General features: G+C 36.0%; 1 protein-coding gene across 5 annotated transcripts in view; it reads left to right on the forward strand.

Annotated features, from left to right (window-relative positions):
- SPIN1 (spindlin 1) overlaps positions 1-14,313 on the forward strand; it is a 60,630-nt gene extending 46,317 nt beyond the window's left edge. For all 5 annotated transcript variants that reach the window (XM_080573558.1, XM_080573557.1, XM_080573555.1 and 2 more), the window contains exons 3-6: positions 1,539-1,587; positions 6,620-6,873; positions 7,844-8,077; positions 10,513-14,313. In XM_080573558.1, coding sequence (XP_080429684.1) covers positions 1,539-1,587; positions 6,620-6,873; positions 7,844-8,077; positions 10,513-10,712 — 737 coding nt within the window. In that variant the 3' untranslated portion in view covers positions 10,713-14,313. The remainder of the gene's footprint in view (positions 1-1,538; positions 1,588-6,619; positions 6,874-7,843; positions 8,078-10,512) is intronic.
- Positions 14,314-15,157: the final 844 nt, after the last annotated feature.

The raw sequence follows: 15,157 nt of genomic DNA on the forward strand, positions 1-15,157 counted from the left end.
GGGTTGCTGCACCCAAAAAGTTGCAGTCGATAGCAGCGTATCCAGGTGGAGACCAGTGGTGAGTGGTGTCCCCTGGGGGTCTGCATCAGGAATGGTTTTTATGTAACATCTTTGTCAGTAACATGGACAGTGGGATTGAGTGCGCCCTCAGCAAGTTTGCAGGCAACACTGTGCTGAGTGGTGCAGCCAACATATTGGAGGGAAGGGATGCTATCCAGAGGGACCTGGACAGGATCAAGAAGTAGGCACATGCAAACCTCTTGAAGTTCAACAAGGCCAGGTACAAGGTCCTACATCTGGGCCAGGGCAATCCCAAGTGCAAACACAGTCTGGGTGGAAAATGGATTGGGAGCAGACCTAAGGAGAACAGCCCAGGGATGCTGGCTGACGAAAAGCTCAACATGAGCCAGCAATGTGCACTTACAGCCCAGAAAGCCACCTGTATCCTGGGCTGCATGAAAAGCTGCATGGCCAGCAGGGTGAGGGAGGTGATTCTCCCCCGTGCTCTGCTCTTGTGAGACCCTACCTGGAGTACTGCAAAGTAGTGGATGCCCCATCCCTGGAAGTGTTCCAGGCCAGGTTGGATAGGTCTTTGAGCAGCAACATGGTCTAGTGGTAGGTGTTCTTGCCCATGTCAGATGGGGTGGAACTAGATGGTCTTTAAGGTCCCTTTCAACCCAAACCATTGTATGATTCTATGATAATGTACTACATGAATGTGTATTCGTGTTCTGATGATGAAGTTCCATTGTGAGAACAGATTTATTTTTAATAATTATGTTTTTAATAAAACACCCCCTTATTTTTAATAAAAAGTTTTGTTATATTAAGTATAAATCATTCACATCCATCTCATACGCAGAAGAGATAGCTAATGATATGGTCAAAAAGTTTTAGTTGTAGTCAAGTCTCAATTACTCTTGAGTTTCTAATCAAACTTTTGTTACTTTTTTTAAAATTCTTATTAATAGTTCTTATAAACATGCTTTAATTGCCATTCTAATTACTCAGTCTCATCACAGCCTAAAATCGCAAACAGAATCTTTGCTGTATTAGTTAGTATGAAAGGCTTGTTAATGTTAATAATGTTTCATTCATTGCTGTTTTATGTGTTCTGTAGGCTGAATCACACGTATACTTCCCTCCTGGTCTGGCTAACTCAGAAAGACATTCATTTGCATTAACACAAAGACAAATAGTTACACAGCCAGTTGATTCTCTTAACTGTTGTAGGGAGGTGATCTCAACTGTTGTGGCCTTTCTTCTAGAACAAACGCAATTCAGGTCCCTGTTGTATTAAATTCAGCTTTCTTTCTAGCTATTGTGGTCAGCTCATTCCCCAGACTTAATGAGCTTGTAGTTCTTGTCTGCTTCTGCAGTGCTTTCTCCCATTGTGGGAGTTGATTGATCGATCACAACGTGAAGTGTTTGGATAGTTTACATTCTGGCACTTAAAAGGAAAACTCTTATATAAGCTCACTTTCTTTGACACTGTATACACGCTTTATTTTTCAATAATTTCATCATTTATGTTGTAGGTCATGCAGGAGTCTCTGCCAGCATGATGAAGAAAAGAACTTCCCACAAGTAAGTTGTTATTATTTTTACAAAAGTATAGCTGTCAGTAACTTGAAGGTCTGTTCTAGAAATATATCTGTATTGTTCTAGCCACTTTTTTCCTGAAGATCTTATGGAATAGTATTCAGTCTGTATGTGTGTTTAGGGCCATAGCAAAGAATAATCCACTAATGGAGCTTTAAACAACATTTTCAGTGTTACTCTGAAATTGTCTTTTGAATAGAATTTTACAATTACTTTGGAAATCAGAAGCACTTGCAAGCCAGAAACTGGGCATTTTTCACTTTTATAAAATAAAGAACATACTGAAGTAATTCTGTGAGAAGGCTGCTATTTGTGTGTGAAGGATACCTGCTTATACTATACATTCACGGCATGCATTCTTTCCTGTACAACATTTTTAAATAGCAGCAGCAGCTGAATGTTGGTGTGTAGCTGTGAGAAAACAGAGGTAGTACTCTAGACATGACTGATCTTAGTATTTAACAGTGAGGTGTATCTGGCTGCATCTTTGGTGGGAGAAATCTGGGCTGGTTAAGCGTAAAACTTATTAAAAACTTCATTAAAATGTTACTAGTTACATTTGAAGTGTAAAGTCTTATAATGATGGTATAGAACATGCATCAATCCAAATCGATTTGCCTGGCAGGTGCATTTTCTATGATTAACTTATTTGATTGTTAATTGTTTCCCAGAGACAACACCTGATGTAAAACTACTCTAATCCCTTCCACCAACTCATCATTATCCATTCTTGTCTATCTTCATAGAAGGCAAACAGAAACATTTATTTGTCTAGAGGCAGGTAGAGTTGGTTAAAACTTAATTTCTCTTGTTCTTTTTCAACCGCTCAGTGAAAGGAGTGTATGATGGGAAGACTATCAGAGGTGGGTTGCCTTTTGTACTTGAGGGTGGCTAGATTTGTCTTTACTGTTGTGTTGATATACACTTATTTAAATACCTAAATAGGCTACATATTTCTTAGCGTAAAGGCTATATGACATGATCTTGAGGCATTTAACTTAACCATCCAGTTTAGCTTTGTTAATTTAGCCTAGTTCTATTGTTTCTGAATCATTTAGTAAAGGTTTTGTGTAACAAACCGAGATATGTGCTGCTAACTGATTCCTCTGAGAATGAGAGACAAGTAGAGAATTGTTTGTATGTGTAGTTTACCTTAAGCTAGTGGGATACAAAAGACTGTAAAAATGTATGCTGATACTACTCTGAGCTGTTAGAGCAGACCATGAGTTAGTAATGCATGCTTTGTTGTTGATTTAGTTAAGGTGACTTTTACATTCCTCACTTAAAGAATAAGAGGAGCAAGCCTACTGGCACTTCAAGGCCTTGGGGGGGGGGGCGGATTTTAACAGGCTTCTGAAGGTTTGTGGCAGAGGGAGAAGCCGAGAGCACAGAAGAGGGCATGATTCTGTAATCAAGGAAGTGATAAAATGAGCAGCACAGGTTAGTCTTCTGAACTCTTAAGTGGTAGTTAACTGTTGAGTCTTCTGGAAAGGGTTCCCATGGCTATAGGTCAGTTACAAAAGGACAGTTCTTCCAAATGCTCTGTCAGTGAGTAGTGACGATCTCTGAATGTGAAGCTGACTTCATTGGTGTCAGATCAGTCAGTAGTCTCTCAGATCTTATTATCTTTCCACCTTTGTTGTGTAAGGAAAGAGTACCAGAGTACATATAAAAATAATCCTTTATTCGTATGCTGCCCAGATTTCTTGTAGTTGACAATTCAAGGACCTCGATGCACAGGTTGTACCTACTGTTTAATTAGCGATGAACCTAGCCTTTTGAATTTCTGAGCCCACTTTAACTTGCAGTCATGGCTCCCGCAGCATCAGAAGATGAATTTTGCAACTGAAATACGGCTTTTGAAGGAGTATGGAAAATACTTTAACGCTTCTGCCTCAACTGATGTGCCTCATAGTCTGAATATTGTGAAAAGTAAATAATAACAGTTCTTGCCATTCTGCTTTTGGTGGTAGTCTGTAGTAATGTCACAATTGTAATAAGTCTGTGTCCTATTTTTAATAGCTTTTCTACTTTACACCATGAAAGACTGAAATTTTGCTGACTGTTGTTACTGTGCTGCTCCAACACTATTCTAGCGTTTTCTTCCCAGTTTTTTTTTTCAGTTGTGCCTTTTTTGCAAACTCTGAGTTATGGCTTTCTTTCATCCTTTGTTTTTTTTCCTTAGTTCTACCCTGTGGTGTTTCTCTGAGATGAACATCAACAAAAATAAATAAATAAAATATCTAAATGGACAACTTCAGATTAGTGGGAATTGCCATGCTCCTTTTGTAAATGCCCATTTGTCTTCTAAGTACAACCCTGGAGTAATGATTTTCTGCTACCAGTCCTAAGTAATTCTGCACTACATTGGTTTCTTGGTGGCAGCTGCCAAATGAGTTTGTATAAGGACCATCTAAACACAGCTTCAAAAGCTATGAAGGTTTCTTTCTACCTGTGTAGTCTCTAGTAACTTTATAAACTATCTGGTTTTGATAATGAAACCTTTTCACATAACAAGGTTTTGTTTACCAGCATAATGCCTTCAAGATAAGGAAGAGGATCTGAAACCCTTGGGGATTGAAGGGCCGTTTACGATGAGGACATATTTGATGTGTCAAGAGCTATTTCCAGGACTTGCTGTTTTCTGGTTTCACATATCTAGAAAACTGTTATCTCAAACTTTGAGGAAATCTTTGTGGAATTTTTAAAGATAATTCTAATAAAATTGAAGTAAAACATTTCGGGTCTTCCAGGTATAGCATCTCAGAAGGTTAAGCACATTTGTATTACTTGGTGTATCAACAAGACAGTGTACTCTTGAGAAGTTTTGAGTTGACTACTGTTTTCTTGTATGAAAATACATGGGTAGCTTTTACTTATTGTCAGTTAGGAAGCTATACTCTCTTTCTTACCACATGTTCAGATGCAAGAAAAAGTAGATTTTTCTTGTCAATTTACTAGTTTAAAGATCTCATTTGTTAGACTAAAAACCACTGCAAATGAAGGAGAATGGCTGTTCAGTTAGTAGGACAGCCCTCAAAAACAACTTGAACTGCAGGTATACCTGGCTGGTGCTTGACTAGCAATCGTGTTCGTCATGCTTTTTGCTCTCTGAGATGTTTTAAAAGGTAGTTACCAGTTTGAACTCACTTCTGTAGCATTTTTACGTCATATTCTTTAAAATGTCTGTGAAGCTTCTCATTTAATTGTTACAGTTTAAACATTAAAGAGGGTTACGCTTTACAGGCAGAAAGTAAAATCAACTGTGAGGTCAAATCTGAACAGTATATTTACCCTTTTCAGCAATCAGATAATTGGCAACATAGACTGTCAAAAACTGACATTATTGTCAGTTTTCAATGAGCTGTTTTTTTAACCTTTAGTTTGTTTTATTCTGTCATAAAATAGAACTCTGATTCATTAGAACTAAGTAAATTAGTTGCGTGTAAAACAAACTCATTTCTATTATGACGAGAACTAGTTCTTTCATTTGGTCATAGTAAAGTATTACTGTCACAAGAAAAAAAAAAGGAATTTGAAAATGTGTTCTACTTTCTGCATAAAATTATAACCAACTTCATGGAAAGGTGTTAGTTAACTGGAAGAGATTATAATAATTTGTGCTCTCAGAGTTAGGAGTACAAACACAATATGGTTATCCTGCTGAAAAAATCAAATTATCACAAAGAGGAATTTTGACAAATACTGTGGAACTTCCTGCTAAGAAATTTCTCTGGAGGTGGGACAAGCTGATAAAAAAAAAATGATACGTCTTGTTTTTGATAAAGTTATGATTTCTATGCATTCTAAATATGCATTCTAATTTCATATGGTGAGTGCATTACTCTGTAAGACTGTCTGTGAGACTTCACTGTTATGACTGTTTCTGGTCTTTTTTGGATTTATATCATACATGTGATGTTCTGTGAGCTTTTGTCATTTATAGAGACTTATCTTTGGTTACTGTCTCTAATCTAGGGAGCAATATTTTTTTAACTTTTTTTTTGCAATTGGTTTTCATTCTTCACATTTGCTTTTAAGAATGCTGGTGGTGTGCATATTTGACTGCCATTTAAATGAAGTGTTGTACTAGTAGTAACTAATTCAAAAACTTGTTTTAGAACTGGTTGACATTCACAAGAATTTTGATAAGTCAACCCTCTAAATAATCATTTTAGGAATTAAAGTCTGTATTGTAACATGCTAAAATAGAAATAATACTATTTTTTTATCACCTGTATGCTGTTACATTGTTCAGATGCTTCTATTTGTTTTCCAAACTGTCAGTTAATGTTTTTAATAACAGCATAGAATAAAGCTTTGTATAAAGCTTTCCGTGGTTTGAAATTTCAAGCCAGCTTACATGCCCACTGATCAGAACAAGTGATACTCAACAGAAGAAATTGCCATGAAAATTCCATGAAAATACAAAGGAAAAATAGAAAAATATATTGAATCATTCTGCTGTGTTAAAGAGTATCGCCTCTATTGCTATTACTATTTCATATCATTTTTCTTGTGTTGCAATAAAAAGGAATGCTAGAGGAATGTTGTTTCTGACATGTCTTGGAGTTATAAATATATTTAAGTGCAAAAGGAACCTGAATTGAAACCACAAGTGACGGGAGGGAAAAAAAAAAAAGCCATGGAAGAATTTTAGTCAACCACCAGTTATATTTCCACCAATTTCTTCCCCTAGGATAAGGGAATACTATTCCACAGAGAAAGCAACGAGTTAGTAAAGTTGTAAGACTGTCAGGTAACTTTGTGCTTTGAGACCTGTTCAGGTGAGTTTTACATTCAGTGTTGCAACTTAGTTCTTAAGCAAACCAGTTTTAGAAAGGACACTTATGAAACTGACCTTCTAAAGCATGTCAGGTGTGTTCCACTACTTTTCAATTTTTTTCCAATAGTATGATATGCTTTGTTATCTTCCTAAAACAAAGTATACACTTGTTGTCTGGAATAGAATTTTGGATATGTACTTGTTTAATATTATGTTTGTATCTGTGTACAGAAAGCATAGAAACAATGTGGGACCAAGCAAACCTATTTCTCAGCCACGAAGAAACATTGTAGGCTGCAGAATACAGCATGGATGGAAAGAAGGGAGTGGACCTGTAACACAATGGAAGGGCACAGTTCTCGATCAAGTTCCTGTAAATCCCTCTCTTTATCTTATAAAGTATGATGGATTTGATTGTGTGTATGGACTAGAACTGCACAAGGATGAAAGAGTTTCAGCACTTGAAGTCCTTCCAGACAGAGTTGGTAAGTGTTATTTTTTTTCCTAGATATATATAAACGGACATTTATTATTAAATGTTCTCTACTAATATTTCATGCCATCTCCAAGATAACATCTGACTATTTAAATTACATTAGTCAAATGCATTTTTGTCCCATGGCAGGTAATCTAAATGTTCTATTTAAATTTTCTTGGTTTCACGACGATTTGATGATACCAGCGAGTACAGTGAGATCTTTTGTCTTTAAATAATATGTAATACATCCTATAGTTTTTGTTTAGAGTCTTACACTTAGCAAGTTTGTGAAAAGTTAACTTTGGTATTTCTGTTAAAATTTGAAATGTAAGACATTTTGGTTATATCATCTGCTCTGTGTGTCTGATAGTGATATTTTTTCTAATGTACTTCCCCTAAGTATTTCTAATAACAGGAGTAAGCGTATGCAGAATAAAATAACTTGATTAATAACATTACTTATTAAATTTCACAGTTAGTATTGGATTATTAAACTGCAAGTTTTTTCAAACAAAAACAAAAGAGTTCAGTATTTAACCTAGTTAATTCCTAACCCATGAAAGGACTAAGCTGATGTTTCTTAGGACTGCAAAGCAATCAGGAGTTGTCTCTAGAGTGGTGTTAGAGGAGAAGCAGTCCCAAAACTTTCATTAAAAACTTAATAGAACTGCTCTGTTTGGTACTCTTCTCAGCTGCCTGCCCTTCTCCCTGTCGAGTACCTAGTTAAAATACAAAGAGTCTTCATTGCTGTGTCCTCAGTTGTTCTTCCTTTACCTTTTATTGTAATTACTTGTTCTTGGGCAGTACAATGTTTTTATTATTTTAACAACTGTACATTCTTCTGCATTTCTTCAATAGTAAACTCTCTGGAATGGACAGTATTTTTTATATATTAAGTGAATAGCTTCCAATCAAACTTGTTCATGAATCTTGAAAAACTGTTTTTTGAATGTACTTACGAAATGCTGTCATTTCAGCTTCATCTCGAATTAGTGATGCCCACCTGGCAGACACAATGATTGGCAAAGCTGTCGAACATATGTTTGAGACAGAGGATGGCTCAAAAGATGAATGGAGGGGGATGGTCTTGGCTCGAGCTCCTATTATGAACACGTGGTTTTATATTACCTATGAGAAAGATCCTGTCTTGTACATGTACCAGCTTTTAGATGATTATAAAGAAGGTGACCTTCGCATTATGCCTGATTCCAGTAAGTAGGCCAGTTACATTTTTTCTATTAGAAAGTGACAACTTTTTATATTAATGTTTGGCTATGATTTATTTATGGACATGAGAGGTTTTTTTGGACACGATCTTGTTTGTTCATCCCTTTTTAAAAAAAAGTATAATATGAGAGCTAACCAAGATAACAACGTAACCAAGATCATCTGTGTTAGCTGTTGGCATATTTTACTTTAATCAGCAGAAGTAGTAGTAAAAGAAAGCCATTTTCCTATGTATTCCTAATTCTGCTGAAAATATCTACTCTGGATTTTTTAATAGAAACTGGCAAGCGAAAAGCTTTTCACTGTTGTATAGTAAGAAGTATCACAGACCGTAGAGATGGCTCTTGATTGGCATTTCTGAACTAGTTCTTATAGGAATAATATTTTGGGGCCTGTTAGTATAATCAGATTAATTTAGTTGTGATAGGTGTCTTCAGTGTGGGAAAACTTTCAGTAAAGAAAGAAGCACTAACCTTCTGAAAACTTGTTTTGTCTAACACATTGCAATACACTAGCAAGAAAAGTAGTTCAGTAGATTAGAGGGATATTTTTTCCTTGTATTTTGAAGTGAAATTTTTTTTTGTTTTTCCTAGTTACGTAGAAGGATTTTCACAGAATGAATATTGTTCAAAAGATTTGGATAGCCAGTATAAAAAAGAGAAGAGATTTATTTCTCCCATGTACCTAAAACAATTCCCTGACAAATGATTTTGGGTTTCAAAGTAAATTAATAATTGGGAACTAGTGGAAGGCTATATAGTGCTCTATATAAGTATTAGTTAAAACTGATTTGGTGAATCCTTCAGCTGTACATACTACTGATAACATGCAGTCTGATGACTAAATAAACAAGTGGCATTTATTTGTTCATTGTCTGCAGTAATCGTTTATTTAGAAGTTGTTCCCCAACCCTAACAAAAGCAATATATCTGCCGCTTGTAAAGTGTAAGCCACATATATTAATGAAAAAAGTGACCTTCCTATTCCTAAATAGATAAGGCAAGCACCTGTCTACTGCTTGACTCTTTCCAAAACCCTTCAAATATATGCTACCTTCTGTGAATCTGGATGTTTTCCAGATAGATCGATTTGTGTCCTTACATCAATGATTGGATATTACCAGTAGTATTTTTCAAATCAGATTTTAAGCTACCTGGAAGTACTTATGTTAGTTTGGTAGAGCTTTCCATAGTACTGTAACTAAAACTTCCAGGGGATTTTTTTCCCCTCCAGTGTAATTCGTTTCAGGACTTTTTTTTAGGGGAAAATGCATTTCTGGATCTTACACTAAAACTTGATCAACATTGCATAATTCTTTCTAAATTAAAATGTGTTAAGCTTGAACTTAGCCTAACAAAGACTCTTTACGTAAAGCTGATATTAAGAGGATGATAACTATGTATGATGATGCATTTATAGAGAATCTGAAATAAAAACTTGCAGAGAAAGTTCGTAAGTTTGGGGAAGAATCTAAGTGTAACTGCATCAAGCCAATCCATTTACTCATTTGGGAGTTCTTTCACAACTCACAGAATTGAAAAGAAAACAGATAAAATCTGTAAGGGGTTCTCAACTCAAGCACGAACAAAGATTATTTTAGAGGCTTAGGATTTCCAGAATAAAAGCCACAGCAGGTCAGACCATTACTAAGAAAATTCCTCACTGGAACGCAAAACACAAGTTGAGCTAAGTGTATTCAAAAAAAAAGACAAACTGAGAAATAAGTGTGTTTTGATGTGGTTAGCTTCCGATTCTCAAGTATGGTGCTTTTACTGCTTATCACGTTTGTTCTGTAATTGCCTTGTAACCAACCCCCATTGGCATATAATAACTCATGCCTTTTTGCATCCACATTTGGCATAGGCATTGCTGAAAATGTAAGGATATTTCTGGGAAGGTTTTGCTAGACAAGCAAATAATATGGTTACACTTTACTAGTGACGTCTATTCCAACATGGAATCAAAAGCCCTTTTTAATAAGGTGGTTATATTTACTAGACATCTTAGTGGTGTTTTTGTTGCAATGGCATGCATATATTCAAATTTTGAATAATGAGAAGGGAGGTTTAATATGGCAGCTAATGAGATAGATACCGTGTTGCCTTCTGCTGGTGGCTTAAATTCAGTTATCCACAGAAATTTTCTGTAACTTCTGTGTAAATCTTCATGTTGGTAGATTTACGCCTTTAATCAAAGTGCTGTTTTTGACCTCATAAAATTGAAAGGGGGGAGGGGGAATGCTATGGTTTCTAGAAGCCTAACAGTTATTAAGTGCTTGTCTGAACAAAGCTTATTTTCAGCATACTCTGTATTTAAGCCTTCTGATTGTTTCTTACCAGTTTTGCAGAAGATTCTGCAATTGTTTTCCATACTGAAATACCATCAATCCCTGCCAACTTACGCTATTTTTGTGTTACAGATGATTCACCTCCTGCAGAACGGGAACCAGGTGAAGTTGTGGACAGCCTGGTAGGCAAACAAGTGGAATATGCCAAAGAAGATGGCTCAAAAAGGACTGGCATGGTCATTCATCAAGTTGAAGCCAAACCATCAGTCTATTTCATCAAGTTTGATGATGATTTCCATATTTATGTCTACGATTTGGTGAAGACATCCTAGACATCATTGTGAACTTATGCCAAATTTGTGGAACTATTAAATGTAAAATTTGTAGACACAAAGACTTGACTGCTTTCCAGTTTAATGAAAGCTTAAATGTCCCTGCGAACCCACAATCTCTGCCAGCAAAACTGTTTTGTTCTGAATAATACAAAAAAAAGTATGTGAACGTGACACATTTTGTGTAAGAGAACTCCTTTTCTTGAAGGAAGTCAATATATCTGGGCAGGAGGGAGTTAAAAGCAAAGAACAGCTGCAAATTCAAGCTGTGTAAAGTTGATCTAGTATTGTAATCATTAATCTAAATTTTTCGTAGATTTTAACTTTCTTCAACCTTGCACTCACCTGTTCAACTGCCACATGCAAGTGTAGTTTGATATTTTGATATGCCTTCTTTTGTAACATTAAATTTAATTTCTTGGCTTCTGGCAGTCCTTGTTTTCAGGGTTGGGACAGAGTTGACTTTTCCGAAAAGTTTGAACAGTTTGTGCAGCGCTAAGGAGTGCCTAACCCAAGTAACACCGATCTGCTGTGTTTCTACACTTTATTTCAAATTCAGCTTTTTAAGAATTGCAGTACGTGGAAATACTTGTGCATTTTCAGTAGTCACAGGGCAGTAGGATATCAAGTGTTTGACTTATGCACCTTTCAGTGAAAAGGCTTTAAAGTATAAAAGTATATTTAATCTGTATAACCAGTTAATTAGAAAATGCAGGTTAATGGCCCATATTTACAAGTTGTAGGAACCAGTAAAATACATGCAACAAGGCTGCCTTCAATCCTAAATGTTGTATTTCTGTATTTGTTTGTTATATACACTTCTTAGCAAAACCCAAGTGCTTGGTGCCACAAGTTTAGCAGTATGTATGCTACTTCAGAAGACTTTAGACTACGCATTGGCAATCAGTAGTCTCATTTAATATCAAAACCTAGCAACCTGAATGTTTGTGTGTGGACTTAGATGCCTAACAGTAGCTAATATTTTACATGGTAAATACAATCTCAAAGGGGGGGGGGGGTGGGGGTGGGGGGGAGAGGCGGGAGTAATTTTTTTTAATTGAAGACAACTTTAGAGAAGGAGAGCCATTTGCCTTCTGCTCAGTCTGTTGCATTCCTTTTTTGGTTGTCGTTTGTTTGATTTCTTTTTGTTTGTTTGTTTCTAACCATTTTGTTTTAAGAAGGCATCTTCCCAACTTATTCTTTTTCTGGCTTTCCCACATAAGGAGTGTCCGGACAAATCTACAGCTTAAACCTGTTGCCTTTTGTGGTGTACATTGTACTTGCTTTGAGGTATGCTGTTAACGTGAATTTCATTCTATGAACACTAGAGTTCTGCATGCCAGTGGTGTACTATCTAATGGAAGCTATAGGCAGTCTCAGTGGTTCAGTCATCTGCATTAGATTGTGGATGTAAATAGCAGCCCACAACAGCAAAATCCTTTCACGGTTTTAATCTTGCAAGATAGTTGTAAATGAAGATTAAGGTTGTTTTTTTTTTTTGTTGTTGTTTCTTTTGTTTAAGTGTGGCAGCTTTTGAAAGTATCAGAATGGTAACAACGATCAGCACAGCAACAAAATTGTCATGTTACATTAAGGCAGAGCTCTGCAAGTTTCAAAGAACTGCTTCACAGAAATGCAGTTTGTGAAGATCAGCACTGCTGATGGAAGGAACGAATACACTGATATCCACCCTTATGCCATTAGTGGAAGGATGCAGGAGAGGTGCTGTTAATCAGAGAACATAGGTCTGTATGACCTCAACTGTGGGTATTCTTGATACCGAAGACTCAGTGGTTTAAGCCCCTTTCTGTCCATTTTTTTGCCTGATTTCATATTTTGGCCTTAAGGCTTGTGCCTCATTATGCTGTTGAATGGTAATAAATACTCACCATATAAATATGATACCTTAATTCTTTGTCCATTGCTACTATATTGCATTATGTCCAGTATTTCATCATGGGCAACCAAAGGCAGGCTATTGTATTTCAGTGAATAGCTTCTCAATGCAGTCCTTAATTCTGAGTACCCAAGTCGTAAATGTTCCTTGTGTTTTGAACAAAGTGAGCAGATTTGCAATACAGTGTTTTCATCCTGCAGATCTGTTATGTGTTTTCTATTGACTCTTAAGAGTCCTGCATGTAAATCTCAAAGCTGAGCCTGGCTCCATGAGCCCAAGTTGATATTTGTGGCACAAGAATGAGTGAGCGTATTGATTATACGCAAGACACACAAATAACCTAGTACACTGAATTTGGGGCTATACATCTGAGGAATATGAGGTTTGGTTTGAAATGTCTGAGGTTTAGGTCTACTGGAACATTTTTAGCATTAGGCTTGCATTTGTGGGTTTTCTGCAAGCCACTTTAATACACCACATATTATGCCAATTAGAGTATAATCTATAAACTGTAAATTTTATGGTTGTTTTCAGATGTCCCCATTGTCTGTTGTGTAGGTATTTCTTTTCATCTTTTTTCCTTTTTTTTTTGTTTTGTTTTTGTTAGCTTAAACCACCTTTTTGAGGCTTGAGACTAATTCCACTCCCTGCCCATCTGCTTTGGGCTTTGTTTTAGGCTCATGTTTCAGATCTGCATGCAGTGCTTGCGTTACCCTGGTAACTAAATGTTGGTTCCTTGTTCTAGGGGTTCAACATTACTTTCCAAAATTACATAGGGCTTGTGATGGCACAGGCCATGGATCTTTGTATAGAAGTTATTGGCCTTTCACATTTACCTGCTGTAGTATTGTTGTATATTGTGTGTGTGTGTGTGCGTGGTGTCAGGCTGCCATGTAAAACTTTCTAAAAGGAAAAAAAAAGTTAAATGCAGACCATCCTTTTTTGCATGCTTAGAGGGTTAGAACGTTCAATGTAACAAACTAAAGTTGCATGTTAAAAATGTTTAGGTTTTGGTTTTGTTCTGTTTTTATTTTGTGTTCAGTTTTTTGTGAATTTGCTTATTGTGCTGTTTTAATGGTTGTTAGTAGGATTAAATGCACCGGTGAGACGAGCATAGTGCCAACGGAAGGTAATTTTCCAGTTGTATGTGTCATACAGCATTTGAAGGGACCACATAACCTGTTAAAGAACAAATAGGACCACAACTGATCAGTAAAACACTACATTTTTTATTTTTCTTTTGAGTGCCAAACCCTAAACTAGATAGGAATAGACTTTGGGGATACCCCTTTTTATTGCAACAGGTGGATGCCTTCATTAAATAAATCATTTTAAAATGGAGGCGTTACCTTCAGATAGAATTGATTAGTTGCTTCTGGGGAAAGAATTACATTAAAAACAGTTTCTGGTTCCTTGAAAATGCTGTGCTTTTTGTATTTTACATCATTAGTGCAATTTGGATGGTTCTTGGTATGTGTATAGTTCAAAGGTCTTCGTGTTCACATTTTAAAATTAGGTAATGACTTCATCTTTAGAGCTTGGTTTCATTATTTTTATTTTATTTTGAACAATGTAGACAGTTCCCTGTTCTCTGCATTTAGAAGTATAAACACTTTAAATCTGTTACTTAATTCTGTAAGTAATTTTTATAATTATGATGTAACTCTATCCTTAAAACATTTAAAATAAACCCTTTATGTGCAACTTACGACTGTAAACTTTGTTCTCATGAGCAGAATGTAGTGATGTGATTTCAGATTGTGAAGAATCAGTTTCTTCAGTTTTCTAATTAAAAAAGATTTATTATTCTAATGCTTAGCCATGTATGCTGGTATAATAACCTATGAAATAAGGTTGGTTGTAAAGCTAAATCTTTATTCTTTTTTTCCAAGTGAGTATAAATGCTGATAAGATGGAATTTCACTATGGTAAAGCATACTGCTTAAATTGTATTTTACCAAACACAGAAAAATTGCTGTTTGAAGGATTACACTATTCTGTGAGGGAGCATCTATTTCCAGAGCACACAAAAAGTGTTTCAGTGTTGGTGAACAATAGAAGCATTTGGCAATGTTTAAGTGATACATTTGTTTGCTTTGAATTAATATGCTTAATTCTTTTTCCATTAAAAAGTAGATCCAAATTAGAGGTGATGAGTCATGAATAGAATTAACATCGCCATGCTGCAAGTTTTCTTAAGCCATGGAGGTTTTTCAGACTATCATGCGAAGACTTATTTCTTTTATGTTCGTAAATTACCAATGCAGACTTTCAATATTGAAGAGATTTTCTTTATTCTGCCCTCTTCCTTTATAGCACAGTGGAAAGTATTGTATAGATACCCTAAAATACGTATTTTGTCACCAAGTTTAGAAAGCTCATTAGATGTATGCTGACATTATGAAAAATACCAGTATGCAGTTGGGATGAATACGCAAGCTTCTTCAGTTCCCTTAGTTCAGTGTCCTGTTTATTGTATCATGTTGCCTGAGAGACTCGTCCAAGTGCATATGGTGTAAATCTGCCAATTAGGGAGAATCTAAGACTT

This window comes from Anser brachyrhynchus, assembly GCF_964034855.1.
Source record: "Anser brachyrhynchus genome assembly, chromosome: Z".
Taxonomy (NCBI): Eukaryota; Metazoa; Chordata; class Aves; order Anseriformes; family Anatidae; genus Anser; species Anser brachyrhynchus.